Below are 15311 nucleotides of genomic sequence, written 5' to 3' on the forward strand. Positions count from 1 at the left end.
TCACTATAATTGTCTTCCTGAGATGACATACGATCAATGATAGTCTGCATATGAGTTACTCCTTATGACTTGCTCTGAGGTCTGACTGCAGACACTGGAGATCGGTTATCTCTGTGAAGTGAACACTGACTGTTATTACTCTTAAACAAAGTGTGCTTGATAGCAGGTGATTCTATTATTCTTTAGCCATGTCTCCACAATAAACACAATTCCAAGTTCGGATTCCACAATCATGCCTTGAAATATTGAAGTTTTGTTGCAAACGGGCCTTGCATTTACATAGCAACATGGTATAGATAACTATGGTACATGATATTCAGATCTTTTGCAAGTGATGGTATTGAGATTCCTATGAGTACTGTTAGTGGAATTTCTATACCTAATTATAAATGCGCATGAGTCGCGTCTCTTTCATTTGAAAGGAAACTGCAATGAGAGGGCATAGGATGAAGTTAAGAGGTGATAGGCTCCGGAGTAATCTGAGGAAATACTTTTTTACGGAAAGGGTGGTAGATGCATGGAACAGTCTCCTGGAAGAGGTGGTGGAAACAGAGACTGTGTCTGAATTCAAAAGGGCCTGGGATAGGCACGTGGGTTCTCTCAGAGAAAGAGATGATGGTTACTTTGGATGGGCAGACTAGTTTGGCCATTTGGCCTTTATCTGCCATCATGTTTCTATGTTTAATTGTCCTACTGTTTGAAGTGATTACATAGTGGAGTGTTTTCCCCGTGAAGCTGAGGTATATGTTCTCTTAGGCTTCCTTGGCTGCAGTTTTCTGGATCTCACCGCGTTTGGTCAGGTAAACTCACCAGAGAACTTTCTGTTGTATGGGGAAGAGACACCAACTGATTTTCCCAACATAATTCAAAATTTGTGACCTACAGACTTTCCTGCCTCATTGACTTCAAGCCCCAACCATTCGGGTTTCGGGACCCGCTAAATATAAAAATAATCTGCAGACCTCGCAACATATCCTGTGATGGCTGAAACATCAGTTCTACCTGACCACATGCGGCAAAACCTGGAAAACTGTAAAAAGCATGATGCCAACCATGGAAGCCTAAGGGAACAGACCTTTTTTATTTTTCTGCATGAAAGGTTACACTATATTTTAGTAGTGTAGACTCTGGGAATCTTTCAACTTGCCTAACTTTGAGTCACTGAAGTGAAATGAAAATGTGTCTTTAGTTAACAATTTTGAATGTTTTAACTTATAAAATGGAAAACATTGTGCTTGTAGTTCGACTAGGTCATGTTGATCAAAGGGAGAAGATGAAAGACATCTCCAGAGAGTGCGCTCAAAAAGCAGTTGATGTAAAAAACCTTACGTCTTCCCAAAGAAAAATGCTAGAAAGAGGACATAGGAGAGATCTTGGGATACACAGAGGTGAGTTTGCAATTTGTTTCTGAGCAATTCTGCAACAAAGTTTGCAGTTTTGTTCATTATAAATAATAATAATAATAACAGTTTATATACCGCAATACTGTGAAGTTCTATGCGGTTTACAAAAAGATTACAAGAGGTACAAAATGAGTGAACTTGAGAGAGAAGAGATTGAGAATAAGTCAAGAAACCGTTATTGAGAGAGGTGTATGGGTCAGTTGTCTAGGTACTTCCGGAATAGGTATGTTTTTAGGCGCTTCCTGAATTCCTCATAAGTGGTGGGCGAAAGTAATTGTTCTAGGTCTTTGCCCCATAATGCTGCTTGATGTGAGAGAAGGTGTTCGTGGTGTTTTTTTAGTTTGCAACCTCTGACTGGGGGGGAAACGAAGTTCAGATGTGAGATTCTCTTGTGTTTGTTGGTGGAGAAGGTGAAAAGGTCCGTTATGTATTTAGGGGCTAGACCATAGAGTACTTTGAAGCAGAGGCAGGCGAACTTAAACTTTACGCATGCTTCTGTCGGTAGCCAGTGCAACTGCCGGTAGTAAGGTATCACGTGATCAAATTTCTTTAACCCGAAGATAAGTCTTACTGCTGCATTTTGCACTAGTTGCAGACGTCGCATATTCTTTTGGGAAATTGCTAAATAGGCGATGTTGCAGTAGTCAAGTTGACTTAGTACGAGTGATTGTACCAGGATTCTGAATGCTGACGTATCAAAATATGACTTAACGGATCTCAGTTTCCAGAGAGTGAAAAAGCCCTTTTTGATTATGGAGTCCACCTGGTCTTTCATGGTTATGCATTGGTCCAGAGTTACATCCAATATCTTCATGGTGGACTGAATAGCTGTGGGTTAAGTATACAGGTATGTTAGAACTCCATGTGTGTTCACAGTTTAGTTTATTCATATTCAATATTACGCTCTACTCCCAAAACACACCAAGCGGTTTACAATAAAATCAAATAAAACCATAAACGGAACTCCATTAGTAACAAAGCAAGTCTTCCCCCAGCCAAAATAAAATCACCCAACATAAACACAAGAGTTGGCACTAACACACCAAATTTACACACACCAATCCTCAGATCCCTCCATGCTAATAGCCAAGAAGAGATACGAAGAAAGACTGCTGAAAAAAAATGAGCTTAAAACATTTTCTTTAACCGCACCAAGGGTTGCTTCTCCTGGAGCTAAATGGCAAGGGCATTCCATAATACTGGTGCCAAATAAAATAATATCCCCCTTCTCAATTACTTCCATCAAGCACCTGAAGGTAAAGACTAGGGGCTAGATGCACTAAAGTAAGCGATCATCACTAAAGCGACGATCACTTCTATTGACCCAATGCACAAAACGGCTCACTGTGTATTTTTCCCCTTAATTGCTCATTTTTCAGTCAGGCCATGCAAATTAGCTAAAACACCATGTAAAGTAGCCAAGCGATTGATGCACTAACAATGCTTGGTTATGCAAAAACAAAAACCCAGGGGTTTTAGTTATCGGGAAAAAAAAGACAGGAAGAAAGAAGAAAAAACTCAGGCGGGATTGTACGTCTTAGGAAACCAGACGGAGACTATGTGGAAAAAGATTCGGAAAAAGCCCAACTATTAAATGAATACTTCTGCTCAGTCTTCACCCGAGAAGCGCCAGGGCTCGGCCCTCAGCTACAGACAAGGGTTGGCTCAGTTGACCCGTTTAGTAACTTTGAGTTTACGCCCAGCAGTGTCTACGGTGAGCTGTCAAGGCTCAAGGTTAGCAAGGCAATGGGGCCGGACAACCTGCACCCCAGGGTGCTTAGGGAGCTGAGTGATGTCTTGGCGGAGCCACTGTCCGCGCTTTTCAACCTCTCCCTTAGTACAGGCAGCGTCAAGTTGGACTGGAGGACGGCTAACGTCATTCCACTCCACAAGAAAGGCTCAAAGATGGAGACAGCAAACTACAGACCAGTGAGTCTAACATCGATAGTGAGCAAACTAATGGAAACTCTAATCAAACGCCAATTAGATAAGATCCTGGATGAGGAGAATCTACGGGATCCCCGACAACATGGATTTACTAAGGGGAGATCCTGCCAATCCAACCTGATCAGCTTCTTTGACTGGGTGACAGGGAAGCTGGATATTGGGGAGTCCCTGGACATCGTGTACCTGGACTTTAGCAAAGCATTCGATAGCGTACCACACCGCAGGTTACTGAGCAAGATGAGTTCTATAGGATTAGGTGACACATTGACGAAATGGGTTGGGAGCTGGCTTGGAGGCAGGCTCCAAAGGGTGGTGGTGAACGGCACCCCCTCCGAAATGACAGAGGTGATTAGTGGAGTACCACAGGGCTCAGTCTTGGGCCCAATCCTATTCAACATCTTTATAAGAGACTTGGCAGAAGGGCTTCGAGGTAAAATAACATTATTCGCCGATGATGCCAAACTGAGTAATGTAGTGGGCAAATGCACAACAGACGAAGATTCAATGCCCGACAACATGATGCACGACCTACTCCTACTGGAGCGATGGTCTAGGACATGGCAACTCAACTTCAATGCCAAAAAATGCAAAGTTATGCACCTGGGCAACCAGAATCCGTGCAAGTCTTGTACCCTTAATGGCGAGATCCTAGCAAAAACGGTATCAGAACGAGACTTGGGGGTAATCGTCAGTGAGGACATGAAGTCTGCCAATCAAGTGGAGCAGGCTTCGTCCAAGGCAAGACAAATCATGGGCTGCATACGAAGGGGTTTCGTCAGTCGTAAGGCGGAAGTCATTATGCCATTGTATAGATCCATGATGAAGCCCCACCTGGAATACTATGTGCAATTCTGGAGGCCGCATTATCGCAAGGATGTGCTGAGACTGGAGTCGGTGCAAAGAATGGCCACCCGGATGGTCTCGGGACTCAAGGATCTTCCGTACGAAAAACGGCTTGACAAATTACAGCTATACTCGCTCGAGGAGCGCAGAGAGAGGGGAGACATGATCGAGACGTTCAAGTATCTTACGGGCCGAATCGAGGCGGAGGAAGATATCTTCTTTTTCAAGGGTCCCACGACAATAAGAGGGCATCCGTTGAAAATCAGGGGCGGGAAACTACGAGGTGACACCAGGAAATTCTTTTTCACTGAAAGAGTGGTTGATCGCTGGAATAGTCTTTCACTACAGGTGATTGAGGCCAGCAGCGTGCCTGATTTTAAGGCCAAATGGGATCGGCACATGGGATCTATTCACAGGGCAAAGGTAGGGGAGGGACATTAGGGTGGGCAGACTGGATGGGCCTTGGGCCCTTATCTGCCGTCTAGTTCTATGTTTCTATGGTCTACCTGTTGGTAACTGTTTACCAAGTTTATTAGTTTTTTTTATTATACTGTCTGTCCCAGGTATCTAGACCAGGGTAGACAATTCTGGTCCTCGACAGCCACAGACAGATCAGGTTTTCAGGATATCCACAATAAATATATATGAGATGGATTTACATGCACTGCCTCCTTGAGATGCAAATCTATCTCATGCATATTTATTGTGGATATCCAGAAAATCTGACCTGCCTGTGCTCTCGAGGACCAGAATTGCTTATCCCCTGATCTAAACGGTTTACAATGATAAAAAATGGTAAAAGTTAAAACAAAAGAAAAAACTATCATCTTAAAATATTAAGTAGGGAGAAGACAGACTAGACCACATGTGTCAAAACACAAGGCCCGTGAGCCGAATTCAGCACGCCTGGCCTTTTATGTGGCCCACGGCAATGCTCCTGAACTTCCCCTTCTCAAAGCCCAGCGTGTCCTCTTTCCCGCGCTGGTCCATCACGCCGGAAAATCTGCCAGCTTCGGCAGCGATGTATGTGGCTCCCCCTCCTGCTTTCGTCTGCTGCGGTCCACCTGGGCAGAAACAGGAAGTTGCGCCTCATTGGAGACAGACTGCGGAAGGCGAAAAGCAGGAGGGGGAGCCACATACAACACTGTCGAATTGCTGAGGCCGGCAGATTCCTCGGCTTGGCGGCGCTGGAGGGAAAGACATGCTAGGCTGTGAGAAGAGAGGGACTGGCATTGGAGAGAAAGGCATGCTGAGCTGTGAGGAGAGGGATCGGTGCTAGAGGGAAAGGCATGCTGGGCTATGAAAAGAGTGAGATGAAGTGAGAGAGGTAGGACCTTGGGGTAGTGTGAAGGAAGAGGGAAAAAGATACTTGAAGGGAGAACCGTTGGGAAGAGAAAGGGAGAAATGGTGGACCTGGGGGGAGGCAGGCAGGCAGACTGGGAGAGATGGGATGGGGGCAGTTGGGAGGAGAAAGGAAGAGAAGTTGGATCTGGAGATGGAAGGGAGGGAGAAATGTTAGGCCTGAGGGTGGAAGGAGGGGGCGATGCAGCATCTTTTTTTTTTTTTTTCCTTCCATCTCATTGTTCAGCATCAAGGGGGGAGAGAAGAAGAAAAGAGAGGGAGCAAAATTTTGGACCGAGAGGAGGAGTGAGAGAAGGAAATAGGAGGCTGGGAAAGGAGTGACGTCAGCAGAAGATCTGATCTGAGCTCTCCCTTAAAAGGGGAGGGGCCAACGGCGCTCAGCCATTCAGCGCACATCAAAGGTGAGCATTAAAGGCGCTCGCCTTAGCGAGAGCGCCTTTGCGAAGGGCCTTTAAGAAGGGACGAGTCACTGCAAAGGAGAGCAGAGGGCAGCCACAGCAGGCACAGAGGACACACAAACAGGCCTGGAGAGCAGAGGGCAGCTGCAGCAGACACAGAGGACACACAAACAGGCCAAGAGAGCAATCGCAGCCAACGCAGAGGACAGCTACAGCAGACCAGCAATGGAAGCAGCGGACAGGAGCAGGAAGATGAGCTACCCAGTTTTCTGCACCATCTGCCATATGTATGACTACCTCCCCTTTCGGAGGCGGTCTTATGTATGCACTTGATGCAGGGAACTGGAGACCCTGAAGAAACAAGACAGATTCCTGGAGGGCAGAATACTGGAACTGGAGGAACTTAAAGCAGCAGAGGAGGACAGGGATACAGCGAACATCAAGACAAAAGAAACCATCGAGGAAGAAGTCCGGGAGTTAGAGACGTTCATCTAGGAGGCATACAGGGAGGCCGTGGAAAACCAACAACAACAATGGAACTGCCGAGATACACCTACGGAGAGTGAGGACCATCTGGAGGATGACCACAAGGAAGAAATGAGTGCCACTTCAGCGAGATCTGGAAACAGCAGAGGGAACCCACAAGAAGACGAAGCCGGTGCAAGCCAACACCAGGATGTGGACATGGACCTATGGCTGGAGAGATGGACATACACCAGGGATACGGACCTGCGGCTAGAGAGGCAAGAGAAGATTGAGAGGACAGCAATCATTGTGGGGGACTCCATCATCAGATAAGTCGACAGCCACATAGTGGGAGGAAGACAGGATCGGCTGGTGACCTGCCTACTGGGAGCCAAGGTAGAAGACATAGTGAGCCGCATCGACAGGATCATCAACAGCGTGGAAGAGGAAGGTGATCATCCATGTGGGGACTAACAACGTGAGCAACAGGAAGGACTGAAGGACCAGTTCTGGATCCTAGGAGGGAAGCTGAAGACCAGAACGCAGAGGGTAGCGTTCTCAGAGATCCTGCCGGTACCCAGGGCCGACAAGAAGAGGCAGACGGAGCTGCAAGCAATCAACGCATGGATGAGGCGCTGGTGTGAGGAAGAAGGATTCCACTTTGTGTGCAACTGGATGACATTCTGGGGGAAGAGCAAGCTATTCAGGAAGGATGGACTCCACCTCAGCAGAGACGGAACGAGGTTGTTTGCAAGCAACATCAAGAGAGAAATTTAGAAGTTTTTAAACTAGAAAGAAGGGGAAAGCCGACAGTTGACCGAGAGTCGATGGTTCGGAAACCGGTATACCTAGAGGATACCATGCAGAAAGATAACAGGGAAGACGCACCGGATCATAGGGAAGACAGAAATCCTGACGGATCGAAAGGGACACAAGAAGGAAGGAATTGCAAGAAAGTAACAGGCCACAAACTCAAGTGTATTTACACGAGCGCAAGGAGCCTGAAGAATAAGATGGGTGAATTAGAAGCTATGGCACAAAAAGATAAGCTTTATCATCGGCATCACGGAAATGTGGTGGAATGAGGAAAACGTCTGGGACACTGTGCTACCAGGATACAAGCTATACTGCAGAGACAAGAGTGGGTCAAAAATTTGGGGGCATTGAGTCTACCAGAGAGAACACGCCGGAAACAAAAAATAGGATAGAGTCTCTATGGGCCAAAATTCCAGGGACAATAGGAATGGAAACGAAAATCGGCATCTACTACCGACCCCCAGGGCAGTCCGAAGAAATTGATGGAGAGATGACGGATAAGATTAAACACAACTGAAAGGGAGGCAACGTGGTTATTATGTGTGACTTCAACTATCCAGGGATAGGCTGGAACCAAGACACCTCCGGCTGCGGTAGGGAGACCAAGTTCCTGGATGCTATAGGCAATTTCTTCCTGGAACAACTTGTCAAGGAAAATACGAGAGGAAATGTGATTCTGGACTTAATTCTAAATGGACTATGAAGACTGATGCAAGGTGTAGAAGTAGAAGGGACACTGGGAAGCAGTGATCACAATATGATCTGCTTCGACTTGGACACAGGGGCAAAACATCGGAGCAGAACATCGGCCAAGGCACTAAACTTCCAAAAAGGGAATTACGAACGGATGAGACTCATGGTGGGGAAGAAGATTAAGAAGATACACTGTAAAACGCTAGAGCAAACATGGTCCCTTTTTAAGGACACGGTCACCGAGGTGCAAAATCTATATATACTGCGTATCACCAAGGGATCCAAGAGGAAAAAGAACAGAAACGGCATGGCTCACTGTAGCAGTGAAGGAAGCGATCAGAGACAAGACGACCTCGTTTAAGGAATGGAAAAGGTCAAAAACGGATAAAAACTGTAAAAAGCACAAACATCATCAAAGCAGGTGCCACAAGGCGGTAAGAAGGGCCAAAATAGACTGAGGAAAAAATAGCCAAGGAGGCAAAAAACATCAAGCCATTCTTTCGATATATTAAATGGAAACAACCAACGAAGGAAGTGATGAGGCCATTGGATGACCATGGAATAAAGGGAGCGGTAAAGGAGGACAAAGCAATCGCCAACAAACTAAACACATTTTTTGTGTCTGTCTTTATCAAAGAGGATATACGCAACATACCGGAAGCCAACAGGATATACGCAGGAAATGAGGATGGAAAACTGACAAGGATGATGGTCAGTCTAGAAGAGGTATGCAGGCATATTTATAGGCTTAAAAATGATAAATCCTCGGGACCAGATGGCATCCATCCGAGGGTGATCAAAGAACTGAAAGGGCTATAGTGGAACTGCTACAACTAATAGCTAATCTGTCGATCAACTCGGGAAGGATTCCAGAAGACTGGAAAGTGGCGAATGTTACACCGATCTTCAACAAAGGTTCAAGGGGAGATCCGGGAAACTACAGACCTTGGTGCTGGGAAAGTTGGTAGAGGCGTTGATAAAAGACCACATCATTGATCACCTTGACAGATACGAGTTGATGACCAGCCAGCACGGCTTCAGCAAGGGAAGATCTTGCTTGACGAACTTGCTGCACTTCTTCGAGGGAGTAAACAGGCAGATAGACAAGGGCGAGCTAGTCGACATTATATATCTGGATTTTCAGAAGGCATTTGACAAGGTCCTGCATGAACGACTACTTCGAAAAATTGCAAGCCATGGAATTGAGGGCAAAATCCTCATGTGGATTAAAAACTGGTTGGCGGATAGGAAAAAGAGAGTGTGGGTAAATGGACAATACTCGGACTGGAAAAGCGTCATGAGTGGAGTGCTGCAGGATTCGGTGCTTGGGCCCTTGCTCTTCAACCTATTTATAAATGACCTGGAAACTGGTACGACGAGCGAGATGATTAAATTTGCGGACGATACGAAGTTATTCAGAGTGGTGAAGATGCAGGAGGATTGCGAAGACCTGCAATGTGACATATACACGCTCGAGAAATGAGCCGCCAAATGGCAAATGAGGTTTAACATAGATAAGTGCAAGGTGATGCATGTCGGTAACAAAAATCTTATTCACGAATACAGGATGTCTGGTGCGGTACTCGAAGAGACCCCCCAGGAAAGAGACCTGGGAGTACTTGTCAACAAGTTGATGAAGCCGTCCGCGTAATGCGCAGCAGTGGCGAAAAGAATGCTAGGAATGATTAAGAAAGGGATCACGAGCAGATTGGAGAAGGTTATCATGCCGCTGTACCGGGCCATGGTACGCCCCAACCTGGAATACTGCATCCAGCACTGGTCACCGTACATGAAGAAGGACATGGTACTACTCGAAAGGGTCCAGAGAAGAGCGATTAAAATGGTTAAGGGCCTGGAGGAGTTGCCATACAGTGAGAGATTAGAGAAACTGGGCCTCTCCTCCCTTGAAAAGAGGAGACTGAGAGGGGACATGATCGAAACATTCAAGATAATGAAGGGAATAGACTTAGTAGATAAAGACAGGTTGTTTACCCTCTCCAAGGTAGAGAGAACGAGAGGGCGCACTCTAAAGTTAAAAGGGGATAGATTTAGTACAAATGTAAGGAAGTTCTTCTTCACCCAGAGAGTGGTGGAAAAATGGAACGCTCTTCTGGAGGCTGTTATAGGGGAAAATACCCTCAAGGGGTTTAAGACAAAGTTAGACAAGTTCCTGGTGAACAGAATGTACACAGGTAAGGCTAGTCTCAGTTAGTGCACTGGTCTTTGATCTAAGGGTTGTCGTGGGAGCGGACTGCTGGGCAAGATGGACCACTGGTCTGACCCAGCTGCGGCAATTCTTATGTTCTTATGTTGGACATAAGAGGTTGTATCCCTATACTTTTACTAAGACTAACCCCCTCCTTTGCTGTCGTGCAGCATGGGTTTTGGCGCCGGCGACAGCGATTGATCCGACACTCACAGAAGTCCTGTGAGTGGCGGAGCAGCCGGTGCTTGGGCCCATGCTGTGCATCAGCAAAGGAGGGGGTAAGTATCTTAATAAAAAATCCGGCTCGCGACTTATCCTGTGTGTTAGATTTTGGTCCCTTATGTGATTTGAGTTTGACACCCCTGGACTAGACAAACAGGAAACGTGGGGAAGTAGGGGAAGAGAAGAAACTAACAATAAAATTGAGGTAGAAAAAGTTAGGGGGACAGTAAGCACAGAAGAGGGAATCGCTTCTTTTTTGTATCATACAGTAGGAAGGAGTTAATCCATATTGAAAGCGTTGTGGATCAAGAATGTTTTAATTTTTGGATTTGAATGACGCCAAGGAGAGAGGCCTTAGGCATCTGAGCCAATCAGGGCCTTGGGCTCCTCCCCATGCATCACATGGTGCACCAGGGAATGGAAATCTCGTCATTTTCCAGAGGCAGTCCTTGGAATGATTTCTGTATTGTTTTGTTGATTTGTGATTACATAGTGCAGCAGATCAAATGCTGTGGTGAGATCTAGTTGTATAATCAGCATTTTTTTGCCTGTGTTGAGGTGTTGTCTAGCTGTGTCCATAAGGGAACCTAGTAGTGACTCAGTGCTGAAGTTAGTTCTGAATCTAGACTGTGTGGGGTGGAGCAAATTGTGGTTTTCTAGGTAGTTGGTGAGGAGTTTAGCTTCGAGGCCTTCCATTATCTTGACATATAGTGGAATTGAGGCTATGGGCCTGTAGTTGGATGGTTGATCTGTTGCTCCTTTTGGATCCTTCAAGATCAGGGTGACGATTTCAGAGAGGTCTTGTGGGAAAAGGCCATCTGTGAGCATTGTTTGTATCCATTGCATGAGGAGAGTGCGGAATTTTATGCTGGAGGTTTTTAATAGGTATGGAGGGCATTGGTTGAGGTCGCAAGCTGCTTGGTTGTATTTTTTATACCATTGTATTGTGGAGAAGTGGGACCAGGTTCTATCTGTTGCTGCTGAGGTTTTTTTCTGTGGGGGGCATTGTGATCTCTTCTAGGTGGGTTGGGGTTCCTGCGAAGTTTGTCCTGGCAGTTGTAATTTTGTTTTTAAAGTATTTAGCTAAAAGGGTTGCTGAAGGGGGGAGGGTTGTATGACCGCCTAGATCAATGACAGCACAAACATTTTAAATAAAATTGCCCCCATAAAAACCCGCCAAATCAGAACTACAAATCAGGAGGGATGGTTCGACTCAGAGCTGCTACTGATAAAGAGGGACCTTAGAAAATCAGAAAGACTATGGCTAAAATCCGGAACCCAGGAACACAGAGTTGCCTGGAGACTTAAACTAAAAACTTACAAAACCTTACCAAGGAAAAACGAAAAAATTTCTACTCACACAAAATTGGTAACATTACAATCAACAGTAGCAACCTCTTTAAACTGGTTAATAACCTGTACAACATCGAGACACTCACTAACAACCATGAAGAATCCACATTAACCGCTAACACCCTAGCTGATTTCTTCAACTCCAAGATCCAAAAACTAAGATCAACATTACCTACCTTGACCAATCCCCTTGAGCTCTTTCCCATTCTCCTAGACACCGACATAGCTAAACCAGACCAAGGGTCTAGATCTGACCTAAACTGGAACCAATTCACAACAATCGACTGGAAAACCTTCAACAACTACTACAACAAATACACTAACTCCTTCTGCAAATTGGACACCTGCCCCCCAAACGTTATGAAAACTGCTCCGATCCACTTCAAAGCCAACATGCTAACATGGGTTAACATCCTACTATCCTCAGGAAATTTCCCACCAGAGCAAGGCCATATTATGATAACCCCAATCATAAAAAACATGAAGGAACCTCCTAACGCCCCATCTAATTACAGACCAATCGCTAGCATCCCTCTATTCACCAAAATAGCTGAAGGGGTAGTAAAAGCTGAACTCACCGCATATCTGGAAAAACATCCTAAGCGACAATCAATCGGGCTTTCGCGCGAACCACAGCACAGAAACCATTATTGACTCCTTACTTGATCACTTGCACACACTCTTTAGTCGGGGCTCCAGCGCCTTGATCTTACAACTCTACCTGAGCAGTGTGTTTGACCTAGTCGACCACACCATTCTCCTAGAATGCCTGGCCCACATTGGCATCTCCGACCAGGTCCTCAACTGGTTCCATGGGTTCCTACGAAACAGATCCTACAGGGTACTCAAAAACGACTCTTTCTCTTATAGCTGAGATAACTCCTGCGGTGTTCCGCAGGACTCCCCCCTGTCCCTCACCCTATTTAATATCTACTTCGCCTCCCTGGGTAACTTCCTACATAAACTCAAGCTCAAATTTTTCATCTATGCAGATGACATCACAATAGTCATCCCACTAACCAGTTTCTCCCCAGAACTACTCGCCTACATCGCAAGCATACTCAATCAGATAGAACTCTTGATGCTTTCCTACAGACTAAAACTAAACCCTGACAAAACAAAATTCTTCCTAGCCACCCCCAAAGACAAAATCAAAGACACCACAATCCAAGTGAAAGGATTGGTTTTCCCACTCGAACAAACATTAAAAATACTGGGAATCACGCTAGACAAACATCTATCCCTAGAAAATCACATCGATCGCACTGCCAAGAAAAGCCTCTCGGTGCTCTGGAAACTTTGCACCATAAAAAAAATACTTTGATGACACCGCATTCCGCCTACTAGTACAATCCTCCATTCTTAGCATACTGGATTACTGCAATATCATTTACCTGAGCTCCACGAAGAAAACCACCAGAAGACTAAAAATGATCCAGAACACTGCCGTCCACCTCATTTTCAGCCTGAGCAAATGGGAACACATCACTCCTTTCTACCACCAACTTCATTGGCTGCCATTCGAATCCAGAGTCCTATTCAAATTTGCCTGCTTCTGCTACAAAACAGTATTTGGTCTATCATCAAGTTACCTCAATCCCCACTTCACTATGAATTGCACCAATAAGAAATCCCGCAGAATTCAGCTGTTCGCCTTCCCCTCCCTAAAATGATGTCAGCTCAAAAGATTCCTCGACAAAACCTTCGCCTTCCAGGCGGCTAAGCTGAACCCATGGCTAGCCCAAATGGTACTCGAGGCCCCTACCTACTTCGACTTCAGAAAATTACTCAAAACGCACCTATTCCGCGAACAGGACCCTTAACCCTCTTGCCCCCGCAATAAATCAACTCCCGCCCCCACCCCCTCCTACTGCTCTTCCCCTTCCCCCCCTCCCCTCTTTTGGTTCTCTCTCTCTTCCTCTTACCTTCCAACCTAACCTTCGTCGTTGCTTGTAACTGACAAAACTCTGATAAAATGTTTCAACATAACCCTCTTCGTTACTTTAACTCCGACAAAATGTTGTAAATCCGTGTGTCAGCTCGTATCTTAATTAATTGATGTGAACCGCCTAGAACTCCTTGGGTATGGCGGTATACAAGAATATAATTATTATTATTATAGTGAATGTGGCAGAGGGAAGCCCTGGTGGGGCAGGCCATAAGCAACCTGTTCCCTGCACTGCCTTTTGCCTTCGGCTGCTGCTTTGGGAGGCCTATGTCAGATCTCAGAGGGGAATAAGAGGGAAGGAATGCTGCTGCACAGATGGATAGGGATAGAAAACTGCTGCACATAAGGGAAGAGAGGGAGGCGCATGGAGAAGAGAGAGGGAGAAATGTTGGACATGATGATGGAGGGGAGGAAGAGAGATGCTGTAGGGAGGGGAATAGAGATGATAGAAACAGAAATATTGGATATGGCAGTGGAAGGAAAGGTATAGAGATGCAAGATGGATGATGAGCACAGAGAGAGAAGAAAACATCAAATGGGCAGGAAACCCTGGTGAGCAAGTTCACAAAAGATAAACAGAAACCAGATTTGAATAATAAAATAACCAGACAACAAAAGGCAGAAAAATAATTTTATATTCTATGTTGTGATGACAATGTATATCCTGCCAGAGTTGGTGTTAGACAGTGAACATGAGTTAGGCCCTAGCAGAGAGAGAGGAAAAGTCTTTTTAGTTTTGTTTACACTACAGCGCCGGCGTGGGGTTGGAGAGGACAAAGGGGGGGGGGGGGTAAAGAGACTACAACACCAGATTGATGGGAAAAATTAATCTAATCGAAACATAAATTCAGTGGGCCAAATCAAATGGAAGCAACATTTTTTTTCCCTCAATCAGGCAGCACTAGTAAGAACAAGTGGTTTTAATAAAACATAATATAGTGTGTGCCCCTCTCCAGTAAGCAGGAAAGCAGACTTGTTTCTCTCCTACTTTCCTACAGTTAGCCCTTGAGCAAGGATTGACTTTCATAGTTCAGGTAGTTGCTCTGTCCTGTTGTCAGGGCCAGATACAGGCAGTTTCTCCTAACACTTCTCCCAGATGTCGCTTTTCTTGTGGAATATTTTTAGGCCCCTTCTGTGGATGGTGCTGACACAGTAGAACCTCAATCAGTCTCAAAGCTTTGATTGCTCTGCAGTTTCAGCCAAGGAGACTGGCTTCCCTTGGAAAGCAATTGTTCAACCATTGCAGCATCAGAGATGAAGGCTCATGCTTATGTTTGCAAAAGAAACAATATCTCCAAGTGCTGATGCATCCTTTTGCTACTAATAGGTTCTGCCTTCATGTCAGTCAAGTGGTATTCTACCTTCCTTTGCAGCAGAAACTTTCTTCCGGTAGCTTCTTAAACAGGATGATTGAGTGCCCCTAAGATGTAGGTCAGTAACGAGCCTGTTGGAAGGCCACAAAGACTCTGGCTTTCTTTTTAGGGTTAGTGTGTAAGGAACTTGGAAGAAAAAGAGACGGCTGAGGGGAAATGCAAGGTCATGCATGTGGGGAAAAAGAACCCGATGTTCAGCTACAAAATGGGGGGAGCACTACTAGGGGCAAGTAACCTGGAAAGAGACCTGGGAGTGATGGTAGACACAACACTGAGGGCGTC

General features: G+C 45.5%; 1 protein-coding gene across 3 annotated transcripts in view; it reads left to right on the plus strand.

Moving 5' to 3' along the window:
- Positions 1–15311, plus strand: part of USP53 (ubiquitin specific peptidase 53) — a 262672-nt gene that overhangs the window by 137648 nt on the left and 109713 nt on the right. For 2 of the 3 annotated variants that reach the window (XM_033938073.1, XM_033938093.1), the window contains one exon: positions 1242–1388. The exons of the other annotated variant lie outside the window; for it this stretch is intronic. In XM_033938073.1, coding sequence (XP_033793964.1) covers positions 1242–1388 — 147 coding nt within the window. The remainder of the gene's footprint in view (positions 1–1241; positions 1389–15311) is intronic. 3 annotated transcript variants of the gene reach the window in all.

This window comes from Geotrypetes seraphini, chromosome 1 (assembly GCF_902459505.1).
Source record: "Geotrypetes seraphini chromosome 1, aGeoSer1.1, whole genome shotgun sequence".
In the NCBI taxonomy this organism is placed as follows: domain Eukaryota; kingdom Metazoa; phylum Chordata; class Amphibia; order Gymnophiona; family Dermophiidae; genus Geotrypetes; species Geotrypetes seraphini.